Raw genomic sequence first — 13566 nt, 5'->3', positions numbered from 1 at the left:
ATTCAAGTCTGAAGTCTCTAGGTGGCTTAAATGAAGTCTCTTTTCATTGTTACTTCAAACACTCAGTTTATACTTATATAAATAAATAGATGTTAGATGTTCTATTCATGGAAATGAGAGAAATATGGAAGGTACCTTATGAACCTTGGATATTATGAAGTGAATACTAAGAAAACCAGGAACCTCAAAATTCATTGAGTCTGCTTGTATTAATAACACATCCATATGTTTTAAAATTTCTGGTTTTTATGTCACTTGAATTTTCACATTATCGTTAACCTATTATGGGTACTAGTTATAACTTGATGGCTTGAAAAACTTAATTATTTTAAAACCATGGAGGCTTCATTCAGGAAAATTATTTGCTTGTTAAACATCATTCTCATGCCAAGAACACTCATTTCTCACACAGGATGTTGCTTCTTCTCTGGAAGAACTGATTCCATGCTACTCAGGAATAAAATACTAAGAAAGACAATACATATAGTAGTCGTTTAGAACATTGTATATACAATTTTATGTAACTCTGAAGTTTAGGGACTTTGTGTTTTATCTACTGGGTAATTTAAGAGGAGAAGTATGAGAAGCACTTCCAGCTTCTGTTAAAGTAATCTGCTGGACTAGTCAAGCTTTCCTTTAGTGATACTAGTATTCCTTTCCTAATAAATTATTATGTTAGTTTAAAACTTCTCTTTTTTTCCTGAGAATCCTGTCATTTTATTTATTGAAGGGTCAGGTTGATATCTTTCTCAGTGTAATTGACTATAAATTAGATTCCAAGTGCAGATTAACAGACTTCATATACAGATAAATACATATTTTTAAAAATTAAAGAAAAAAATCTACCATTCCTCAATGTGCACTAATATTAATAGAAAGGACAAAGCACAAAGTATATATTTTTTCCCAATCATGTGTGATGGCATGTGAGTTAACGTAATCCGTCAAGACAGGAATGTTTATGTATGACAACTTGTATAAATCATTTCAAGAAAAAAGTACCAGTACCTTCTGGACATACCAAGAAAAAAAAAGGCCTCACAAAACCTACCCACACCCCAGTAGTTACGGTACTTACATTCACATAATAAGAAAGTATGGAGTATCCTAAACACACAAAGAGCACGACTGTTCCATCTTTTGGCACATGCCCTTGAGTATTTATCCTTTCAATTCACATGAAATGACTCACACAGTTGGGTTTGTCTGGGATATCCATTCCCATCAATATGGCCCTTAAGAGACAAAAATAATTATTAAAGCAAATAAAAAAGCAAATATATTGCCAAAAGATTTTTCCATTTACTAAGTGGAGCCTAGCTGGGATCAGTTCTTCTGTGGCTCTTTCCCAGCTTTTGTGAGACTAATGAGTCTTTTACCCTGTAAGACCTGAATCCTGAGTATTTGCTCAAGTACCTTGAGTAGAGGGAAAGAAACTGAAAAAAAAAAAGAGACTCTGTAGTCTCAATTATATTGTGTTTATTTTCCTACTTAGTTGGGTGTTATTCCTTGATCTTTGTTTTTTTGTATTGTGGCCTTTTTTTCATTACTCTCTGTGAGATAAATCTTTCAAATTTTTCTGTTTTTTTTTTTCTCTTTCTCAAAGAATAATGGCAGAATTATTTGGATTCACACTTTTTAGTCACTCTTCTCTTTCCTCATTTTAATTTTCCCGTTACTTGTTTATTTGTTTTGCTTTGTTTTGTATCTCCATCTACAGGAGATTCTCAGAAACATCATGGGACAAATTTTATTTCATTTTAACAAGAGCTTTAAGTAATTATTTTCAATATTCATGTATGATGGATTTTTTAAGGGAAAAAAAAAGCCATAAACCTAAAATGTGCAGACAAAATTTTCTTTTTGTGAGAAGAAACACAAAGCATGGACTTTAATATTTAAGCCAGTAGATGTTTACATTTGAGCTAGTTCCATTTTAAAGACTTGCTTCCTACTGATTTAAAATGATCTGTTCCTTGCAGAAGATTTAATGATGCTTCCTTCTGTTGAGGTATGATGGTTTAATTCAAATTTCATCTTTTGGGGCATATTTTGGCTATTAGGTTAATTAAATGAAGCATTCTTTACAATGATATTTTTGCAGATTAAATTATGTCTTCCACAAAAGACATGTTCAAGACTTAATCCTTGTTCCTGTGATCCTATTTGTAAATAGAACCTTTAAAAATATTATTATTTAAAGAGTGAATTCATTTGTGAATAGCACCTTAAAAGATTCTATTAAGATGCAGTCAAATAAAATCAGGGTGGGCCTTAATCTACAGGGCATGAGGCCTAATAAAGAGAGGAAATTTGGGTGGAGTCATTCAGAAGAGGCAGAGTAGGAAAAGCCTGAGAGGAGACAGGCCCTCAGGTGCTGGAAGGAGAGATGCATCCCCAGGAATTCTGGGACTGCAGGAAGCCAGCACCAGAACCCTAAAGAGAAAGCAGGGCCTCTTGAGACCTTGCTTTTGGACTTCTAGCCTTCAAAATCATGAGACGATAACTTCCTATTGTTTAAGCCAAGCAGTGTAGGTTAGTCATAGCAGCCCTGGCAAGTTAAGACAGATATACTTTGACCTTCTGTTATCTAAAGGGCAAAAATAAAACAGGAACACAAAAAGTCAGGTTTACTTCCTCTTTGAATGAGTGAATCAGAATCCACTGTTTCTAAATTTTAACATGAAAAAGTACACTAATTACATCCCCATGTCCGAGTTGGCCAACACACATTTTATTCTCAAAGTGAGTACTTTCCTTGGTTTTAACATTAGGTTTTCACTTACCGAAAGGAAGTTACTTATTTTGGAGATAAAGCATGTACTTTTACAAAAAGAAATGAACTCCCCAGTTTTCAAAATTGTAATACTCTTATTAAGATCAACTTTTTGAGAAGTATATACTACGGCATTTTCCTTCATGTTTGATATCCTTTAACATATAATTATTTGTTATCTTGTTGCCAGAAGTGTTGCCCAGGAGTTATATACTCCTGAAAAACATGTTCTGAATCTTAAACAATTCCTGTGAGTGTGAATGCATTGTAAATAGGATCTTGATGAGTTTACTTCAATTAAGGTGGGAACAACTGAAGGAGAAGGGGTCTTACTAGTAATCCTATTACTGAAGGGCTGACAGTGAGGGCCACAAAGAGAGAAAGCCACCTGGAGCAGACGGAAGCTGGAGTCAATGGAAACCAGGACAGACAGGAGATGACATCACTCACTCCACTGCTGTGTGATGAAAAAGCCAAGGAATCCCAGAGACTGACAGTCAGCCAAAGGACACCCTGAGAAGCAAGACTTTTAGCTTCTGAAACCATGAGCTGATAAATCTTTGTTGTTAAGGCAACCCATTGTATGCTATTTGTTTTAGCCAGGAAACTAAAACACTATGCTAACAATTCTGTAAAAACTGGAAAGAATAAGAATTATACGTTAATAATTAAAAAAGGGAATAATTTTCTTATTGTCTTCAAAATGACTTTTTAGAATATAATTAGGACACTTTGTTCAGATGTACTCATAATTATTGCAGATATTTCTTACCTAAGTCCAAGACATTTCCAAGTCACCATTCATAATAATATATACATGATTGAAGAATAATGAAATTCCTTAGGCCTGAAAATAAACATTTTTATTGCTATTTAATTACTTTTAAATTACCATCACTTTTCATTTGAATAAAAAAATTAGATCCAAGTCAAACAAAACACCTAGAAAATATTTTTTTCAGTTCTTTGCCTTCACCTTGATATTTCGAAGCAAACTTAATTTTTTTTTCTGAATTGCATTAGTCTTTTTTATTTCTCTATTACTAAGTGAAGCACTAAATAAAACAAAAAATATTAGAAAATAAGCAAAGTGATAGCATATAACTTGATAATAGACCACATTTGTTAAGTGAAATGACCTGCAAATTTACTTCCTCCTCCTCTCCCTGACTCCCTACCTTTCCTATACAGAATTTTCAACTGAATTTTGAAGTGTTAGTTAAATCCAATTTAGATGAGAATCCTGAGGAGATAACATCTATTTCATCTGAAAAGAACATATACACCTAGGGAAAAGGGCTAACCAAGACAAAAGAAAACCAAATTAAAAAAAAAACAAACTGCAGAAACTAATAATAAGTACACAAAGTACACAAGTGTGTTTATTACAGTTTGCAAGCACTTTGTTCTACATTTCAAAAACGCCACCATCAAGCTGTTGGCACATTTATGTACAAAACAGATTAATTATAATGCCTGCTACAAAGCACTCTTTGTGAAAATACAAACTCTAATACCAGAAAAAAAGCCAAAAGCGTCAACATCATTACATAAGTTTAAAAGACAGTTTTAAAAATCATCACAAACTGTTAAGACACAGAACTGAAACACTATTGTATAGAATTGAAAGAAACCCATTAATACTTTTGCTGAATATCTGTAATACTGCATATATCAGAAAAATGTTGAACCAGTAAGATAATCTAAATTAATAAAAAAAGCAAAACCAATCCCAAATTAATTAAATAATACTAGAGAATGCATAATCATGCCACAGGTAATTCTAGTAATACCTCCCTACCAACTACAAGAACTTGTAAAATTACGATGATGCATGACTAGTCATTGTACAATGATTGTTTTACCGAAATAAATTTTATTAGAAATGCACTTAAACTGAGAAAGGATTTCACAATGTCAAATCAGTGCACAATACTACCTAGTTTTTATACACTGACAAAAATGTCCTGTCAGGCTACATCATTTGAAAAGATACTTTACAGCATTCTTGTAGCATTAGAAATAAACAAAAGAAGCGAGTCAAGGTTAAAAACAAACACCACATTTGGTCCCATAATACTGATTGCTTTGTTTTTAAAATTGTTTTGATACAGGTACTTCTTATAAATGAATACGAATGAATATTTGGTTAAAATGACTTACTTGAAATAAAAACACAAATATAGCACTATACTTCCAAACAATACATTCTAGAGTGGCCTCTGACCACACTTTTAAAAAACACTACAGGTAAGCCAAAATAGATCAGAAGGCTGCAAGCAAAGCTATTATGTTAATGGAAGCCTTTTCAAATATATCATACACATTTCAGGGATAGTTTACAAAGGTGCAACCCATTAAAATCTTAAAGCAGGTAAAAGGACTTCTGAGGGTTTAGTGTGCTTATTTTTAATATATCACCTTCATAAAGGTAATTAATTTTCCACATTAGCATATTAAAAGATCCAATCCAGCCGCTGCTTAAATCACCAAGAGACCATTCTCAGCAGTCCACAAGTAGTTATTTCCATTAAAATGTCTCTATACTAAAGTTTAAAAGGTAAGCCCGGTGTCACAATCTGAAAAAGGCAACTAGCCATGCATTAGCATCACTGGTTCTACATGCTCAGAACAAACATGAGTAATCAGAGAGAAATACCTTTGAAGTACATCAAGAAAAATACAGTGTTAACAAAGATAAGAAGCACTTTTTTTTTTTTTTACCTACTCTTACAAATTTAGAAATTGCACCTTAGATTGATGAAAACATTATCCAGGGCCTGTAGTAATGTGGCCACTAATCTTCACACAAGATTTCTATATTTCAGGAAGAGTTATCATGATGCCATTGCTATTGTTCATAATGTACAATGGTCCCTTTGAAGGTTACCTGTAGTTAAACTAGTTACCGAAATCAAATTAAAAAGTATAAAAAGCTATTTTCCTTTTCAAAAACATAAGAAATAATGCAAAAGGTATTATGCATAACACAGAGGAAGTGGTTAAAAATCAAAGGGACTTTTGCATTTGACAATGTTAATATCTTTGATCTTACAGAATTATTAAATGAGTTTGAGAAATATCAAAACAAAGGCTGGATAGGAGCTTGTAGAAGAGATCTGTTTACACCAATTTAACAAATTAGGAAACTAAGTGCTAAACAACCATGAATTGTAACGAGGTGATTCATAAATCACCCTACAGATCATTGATGAGAAGCACTTCTATTTCGTTTTCCAGTGGTTGGATGGTTGGATGACCTTGAGTTAAACACCAAAGCATTCAAATGGTAGAAAGGACAGGAAGGCTTTATTTATGTGTACGCGTTGAGCCGCTCTTTCGAGCGGGTAGAGTGGATGTCGTGAAGCTCCTGCTCTTCCTTCGACTTGATATCCTCATACTTCTGCATCCGGCAGGCATCCTTCACATAGGCCCAGTTGGCAGACAGAACCATAAGGTAGTGAACCTAATCAGAGACACAAATCATTGATACTGGGAGTTTGTTCAGAATCTTCATTACAGCCTGCTACTGTGAAAGAAACACTAAAATTACTGACTCATAAAGGAAATCTTTATGTGTAGAGTGGAACCAGCACTTCTGTGGCAATAGGAACAATAGACAATGTGTTCCTTCCTCACTCCTCCAACCATACCACAACATATCCTCTGCTCTCTTTTTCTTTAGTACCCATCTTCCAACTCGAAGTATGGGAAGTTTCCTGTCCTTTCTGTCTGCATGTATCCAAAGCCCAAGGCTATACACTTCATGTGTAGGTATCTATGCTTTCTAATCCATAGTTGGAAATATTCTCATACACAGTTTGTGTCAAGCTGACTTGAATGGGAGGATATATTGGTCCACTGCACAATACAAAGAGGAATCACGGACACTTCAAAAGAAAACTTTGGACCCAATTATTGAGCTAATTTTTCATACAGTCAATGTTGCATTTTATTTTAGCACACTACAAGAAAGCAGATATTACATTAGATGTATGAGTCAGTCTATCTATCTACACAGTCATTCACAGAGAGCAGAAGAGTTTCATGTTCAAAAAGGAAGCTAATTTAAATCACAAATCTCCTGATTTGACTTAAATTGACTCAACAATGAGACCAACTTAAATGTTTTTCTCTCTTTCCATCCCTCTTGGTACACAGAAGAAAATTAAACAGTTTTCCACATGATAGATTTTAATGGATGACTAGGGAAGAAAACTAAAGAAGTCAGCTATTTAATTTCCCTGATTTTTTAAGGGTGGGCAGTATTTTTAATGCAAAAATTAGGAAAAGAGAAGGCTAACATTTTCATAATAAGTTCAGAGCACATTAAGAGATGAGACACAGACTAATTCTAGGAAATCAGGGATACGCATATAGAATGCAAATTCAATTCTTTAGCATATTTACCTTTTAAGGTAAATATTATGGCATATTCAGCAATCAGTAGATAGTAAAAAATAAGAAAACAAATATGACACAAGGACATAGGAGAAAGAAGTTTATGCAGATGGAAAGGTTATTTTCAGAATATTCAGCTTTCCTCTGTAATTTTGCGTTTTGATCAATGGAAATTTTTTAACTCTTTAAATTGAAGTTTATCATTCATATATGAACATCCATAAACAACAGCTGCATAGTAAAAGATGTGAACTTACAAAACAAATATAAGTATCATCATGCGGGGCTCCTATACATTATTACCCTACCACCAACACCTTGCATTGTATTGAAACAATCGTTACAAACTATGAAAGAGCAGCATTAAAACATTACTACTAACTTCAGCCAACATCTTGCATTTGGTGTGTTTCTCCCCCAACCACCTGGTTATTGCTATACTGTACTAGTATTCTATACTGTTATAGTTCATGAGCAATTGTTCTCATATTTGTTCAGTTACCCAGAGTCCATTTTCCATCACAGGATTCATTGTGTTATACAGTCCTATGCTTTATACAATCCATTCAAAGTGTACACTCAGTGGGTCTCATTTTCATCAGAGTTGTGCTGTCATCAACTCAGTCAATAAAAACTACAATGAGATATAATTTCACACCTATTACACTGGTGCTATTTAAAAAAACAGAAAACTACCAGTCTTGGGTAGGAGGTGGAGGAAAAGGAATACTAATTCACTGCCAGTGAGAATGTAGAGTTGTGTAACTGTGAAGGACAGTCTGGAAGATTAATATAGACCTGCCATATTATCTGGCAATCCCATTACTAGGTATATACCCAGAAGAACTGAAAGCAGGGAAACAAATAGATATATGCACACCAATGTTCATAGTGGCATTATTCAAGAGAGCCAAAAGATGGAAGGCAAACGAAGTATCCATCAAAAGAGACATGGATAAATAAAAAGTGGTATATACATACGATGGAATCTTATTCAGCTGTAAGAAGGAATGAAGACCTGACATATGCTACAATATGGTTGAACCTCAAGGATCTTATGTGGAGTGAAATAAGCCAGGCACAAAAGGACAAACATGGCATGATTGCACTGACGTGACCTGTAGAGTGAGCAGAGTCATGGAGGCTGACTCTGGAAGATAGGCTACTAGGAGACAGAGTTGACATAGAGAACGGTAAGTCAATGCTTAATCTATACAATTTACAATTAGGTTGAATGGTTTGGGAATGGATGACAGTGAGTATAATTAACAGCACTGTAGTGTGTATGTGTGAATGTCATCGAAAGGGGAAGTTTTGGCTCATACATGTTGCTATAAGGAAAGCTAAAGTATAAAATAGGGGATTGTATAACACAGTGGATTCTGAGGTGGCTGAGGACTGTGGTTAATAATACAAATATGAGAAAGTTCTTTCAGGAGCTATAACAAAGGTACATCACTAGTACAGGGTTGTTGATAGTGGGGTGGTATATGGGGAAAAATGTACCTAGAGCATACTTCTATGGGATATAAATGCATTCTTGTTGTCATAGGTACATTTTAGGACAGAGGCCCACACAGTAACTAACAAAATATTAAACTTCTATTTGGGAGAAGTCTTGCTACTTTCTCAAATAAGATGGCAAAAAGCTCTGGAATATATACACCTTGCCTAATAAAACAGGCCAATATGCCAAAGCCTCAGTCTTAATGCTTGCATTTATGAATCTTATTCCTGTCATAATGAAACTAAGCTTAATTATAATTTTAATGCCTAAGAGCTACCTCCTGGAACCCTCCTGTCACTCTAATGTGGCCACTCTGTAAGCCAAACTCAGCATCTGAACTCATTGCCTTCCCCCTGCCACCAGATTTGGGACATGAGTCCTGGAGATGAGCCTCCCTGGCACCAAAGGATTATTACCAGGACTCAGTGGTGCATTTGGAAAAAGACCTTGACCAAAAGGGGGAAATATTAAATAAAACAGAGTTTTCATGGCTAAGAGATTTCAAAGTGAGTCAAGAGGTCATTCTGTAGGTTATGCTTGTCCATGTCTCGGGCAGATTTCATAAACTGCCACAGTGAACAATGCCTCAAACAAGAGTGCTCCTGAGGGCTCTAGGGACTTTCATACACTATTTTCCCACTATAATGTCATTATCAGTTCCCCTAATCATGATTCTTCTACTCCTTTAATTTGAACCTATGATTTTCAATGTACCTGATAAATGTATTTCTTAGAGACTTAATTCTTCTGATTGTTCATGATGGCTGAGCCCTGAAAAGCCAGCAGAGTTGCTGTCAACCTAATCTCTAGGTCTTTGGGTCTGCCCTGGACAACTCACAAAATGATGATGATGGACAAGTCCCATCCCCAAAACAGGGAATATCTTCAATTGTAAGCAGAATGATTCCTTTCCTCTGCCCCATAATATCTAAGTCCAATAGATACTAAGCAAATAGCTAAAAGATAATGCTTAGCACCTAAAATATATGCTATTTTAAACAAACTCTTGCTGTTGGCAATAAGCATATTTATAACAAATAGCTAAAAGGTGATGCTTAGCACTTAAAAAATATATATTCTAAATAAACTCTTGCTGCTGGAAATAAACATATTAATAACTTGATGTCTAAGGAGTTGTAAAACAGATTCCTTAAATGATGCATAACACCGAAATCTCTATCTTAAATATTTTCATAATAGAATAGCTTGAAAGTAAGATAATTTTAGACACATTTAAATAACTTTTTTACACTAAACTTATTTTTCTAGTGCATGCCTGGAGGACAGTTTTCATATATACTTTTAATGTATATATTCATAGCAAATGCAAGCAAGTGCTTTATTTTATAGCTTTGTTCAAAAAGATACTTTGACAGAGCTCTTACATATGCATGTATACTGGTTGCACAGCCACATGCCCTTAAGAATTGCCCTTTGTGACTTGGAGTTGTCCCGGGTGGTGCTGCAGGGATAATTACTGGACACTGTAGGTCCTCCCATGGCCCACCTGATGAAACGTGGGAAAGTGTGGGCTATGGTGTGGACCACTGACCATGAGGTGCTGCGATGCTCAGAGATGTATTCACCAAATGCAATGAATGTCTCATGATGATGGAGGAGAATGTTGCTATGGGGGGAGTAGTGGGGTGAGGGGGGTGGGGGGTATATGGGGACCTCCTTTTTTGATTGTAATATTTAAAAAATGAATAAAGACAAAAAAATTTAAAAAATGAAAGAAAAAAACCTGCCCATTGTACAAGAATGTGTACATAACATATTTCCTATGATCTGACAGCCAGGCTGTATGCTGCTTGTGACCACGAATGCTTGGCTCACCACTGGCCAGCACATTTTGCTGTTTCTCCAGGGAACATTCTATCGTTAACTGTAGATTAAGGATATAAGATTTTTGCTTATTATTTTTTTAACCTCTCCATTTAATCAGCAACAAGGTATTTTTCCAAAACAACACTCTGTAGAGATGTATAGTCACTAAATATGGAATGTTGAGCAATGTTTAAATTATCAGAATATATGAAAACTGACTTCACCACTGACATAGCATTGCTAGATGTTTTTCAAAATGATTTTTAGTAATACAGAAACATTCTTTAAAAAGCATTTATGAAGTCACTAAAAATAACGGGTCTGAGATGGCTCATTAGCACACTAGCATTGTCTCATCTTTCCTATTTTTAGTATTTGACAAGAGATAAAAAAAATCTTATTTAAAAAAAATGTTCCTTTCACCAACAAATTGGACACTGTATTGTCACATTAAGGAAAGTTGTTAAATAAGTACAAATGAAGTCATCATTTTTACATATTGAATTAGCTATAACAGTTGTGAGGTTACTGGTAACCTTCTAAAGTTCTATACTACTCTTCTAGTTTACAAAAATAAGGATGACAGACCTTAGCTACAAAAGCTTTTACTGTTACTCACAGTACTTGTTCACTGTTGATATTTGGTACTCAAGGGAGCAGACTGGAATTTGTGGTGGATTACAAAGGAAGAAACGGGGTCTGGCACAGATTAGGACCTCAAAATTCACTAAAAGCCTAACAGTTCAAAAGAAGACTAGCTCTTAATATTGCTGAAGAAAATTCAGTATGGAAGACAAGGCTGGAAGCTACCAAAATTTCAATTAAGAAAAAGAAATTAATCCTATTTTCATAAATAACTCAATACGGCAACTTTCGTGTTCTTATTTAAGAAGGAAAAAAGGATAATGGAAGTTAACGAGATAACTTTTTTATATTAATAGTATTCTAATGTTTAAATTCTAATGAACTTATTTTTTGTTAATGTTACCACTATTATAGTTTTAATCAGGGAATAGATTATCAACTGTATTTTTCTATTGTAATATTTCTTTTCATTAAGCCTTGTTTTCCACTTATTTTAATTTTTACTGATATTAAAGAAATGTGGTTCTTATGAACTTCAGATACTAGAAGAAATGTATCATCTTTACAAGTCAATTGCTTTATCGCTCAATTTGAAAAGTAAAGCATCAGAGTAGCGAGGTCTTACCATAGCAATAACTGCTGCTCCAGCTCCAGCAAGTGCCACAATAAACAAGTGGAAGGTCATGTTCAGCTGCAAAGGAAACCACAGAGGACTGAAACGTGCCAGGATTACAAGCACAACCGAGATCTGGGCTGCTGTTATTTCATGAACAAGAAGTTTGTGCATCTTTTACAAAAAGTAAGCCTATGATAAATTACTTAATCAAAAACATTACATGATCATTTCTACTGCCAATTATTTAAATCCCTACAATAGCATCATTTTACTATAATTTCATTATGTGATAAGATCGTGATAACAATGGCTTTCAGTAATTTTATAATATAAAGCTATGCTATCTCTTTTAAAAGGGAACTATAATTTTTCAATTTTTAAGTTATGGATGGTTTCTAGAAAAAAATAAAAATATTTGGTATAATTTTTATTGAAATGTACATCTCATGCATATTTACTCTCCGCTCCTCTTGTATAACATCACTACATGTAAAAGTTGCCTCTTCAAAGAAAGGGAGTATTCAACATAAATTTCATTATATATTCTTTAAATACCAAATGAATGCTAAAATTCTGCCAAATTTAAGACTGTAAAAACACTCACCTCAGTGGATTCACACATTCTCAGGAAATTCTCAGAGATGGTGCAAATTTTCTTTTCCTCTCCAATTGTCACAATTCCTATGACATATAGGGAATTACAGTTTAATACAAATGTTTTTAAAGAGCAGAGAGAGACAAAAAGGAACTTTGATGATCAAATCTAACCAAGTTCTCTTTTATGTTATGGAGGGAACAATTTTTTACTCAGCTTTAATTGCATTTAAAATGGGAGTCCTCATTCCAGCATAATGAATAATATTTATGAATAGAAGATAAAAAAACATTTAGCCTTCACACAATTTACAACATTTTTGATCTAGATTCAACTGAATCCAACCACCGAATTGTTCAGATTCACTTGCAGCTAATGCATTGGTTTGATCCATTATGTGATGGTATAGGCATCACAATTATTTTGGGAATTATGCCCAGACTGTGCTGAAGTCAAGATCCAAATTTGCTTGGCTGTTAAAAATCTTCTGTTAGTCTATAAATGTAATACCCAAAGGAGCAATTTATCTTCTCCTGATAATGAAAACAGTGCTATTTGTAAAGGGAAATAAAAAGATGCAAAATTGCTTATATTTGCCCTTGTTCCTCTTGGTTCATAGACCAACTGCATCAGAATCACCTGGCAAAGTTATCAAAAAATATATTTCCGGGATCTAATGCAGAATTGTTAAGTCAAAATCTATGAATGTTAAGCATTTTAAGAAGCACATGGGTTGTTATGGCACTACCACTGCTCTAGATCCCTTTTTAGAGAACAGAAGCAACCACGTTTATTCTAAAATGGCTAACTTTTTTTTGGAGAACTACTGAAGTGCTAAACTTTATTTTGCATGAAAGAAAAAGAAATCTGGGTAAACGAATATCAAAGCTTTTAGCACTCACTGCTATTTAATTTTAATACCCGTATCTATTTATACATGCTTACCCTTAAGGTATCTAACAAACTCTCCCTTTCTTAAAGAGCTGATGTCATCCTCTGCTATGCCAGCCATTTGAGCAATTTATTTCAGTTTAAAAAATAATCTACTGGTAGTCCATCAAATGAAGAAAGGAAAGATAGCATTTCTTTTCTGCTAATATAGTCTTGAGACAAAAAAAAAAGAACCTTCTATAAGACGTGTTGAATAAACCTCTGTAAACTGGGAAAGCAACCTGGTGAAGGTTACCTTCCTCCATATTGCTCTATTACAGTCTTCCTTCATGTAGAATATATATGCTATACAGACATTTCCTTATCCA

At 34.2% G+C, this 13566-nt stretch overlaps 1 protein-coding gene across 2 annotated transcripts in view; it reads right to left on the bottom strand.

Annotated features, from left to right (window-relative positions):
• Window positions 1-4131: 4131 nt before the first annotated feature.
• Window positions 4132-13566, bottom strand: part of GPM6A (glycoprotein M6A) — a 367647-nt gene continuing 358212 nt past the window's right edge. For both annotated transcript variants that reach the window (XM_004447461.4, XM_004447460.4), the window contains exons 5-7: window positions 12317-12393; window positions 11722-11787; window positions 4132-6242 (exon numbers count right to left, since the gene is read on the bottom strand). In XM_004447461.4, coding sequence (XP_004447518.1) covers window positions 6090-6242; window positions 11722-11787; window positions 12317-12393 — 296 coding nt within the window. In that variant the 3' untranslated portion in view covers window positions 4132-6089. The remainder of the gene's footprint in view (window positions 6243-11721; window positions 11788-12316; window positions 12394-13566) is intronic.

The sequence above is a fragment of the Dasypus novemcinctus genome, chromosome 1, assembly GCF_030445035.2.
Source record: "Dasypus novemcinctus isolate mDasNov1 chromosome 1, mDasNov1.1.hap2, whole genome shotgun sequence".
Taxonomy (NCBI): Eukaryota; Metazoa; Chordata; class Mammalia; order Cingulata; family Dasypodidae; genus Dasypus; species Dasypus novemcinctus.
This window is presented reverse-complemented; position numbering and strand designations above follow the sequence as displayed.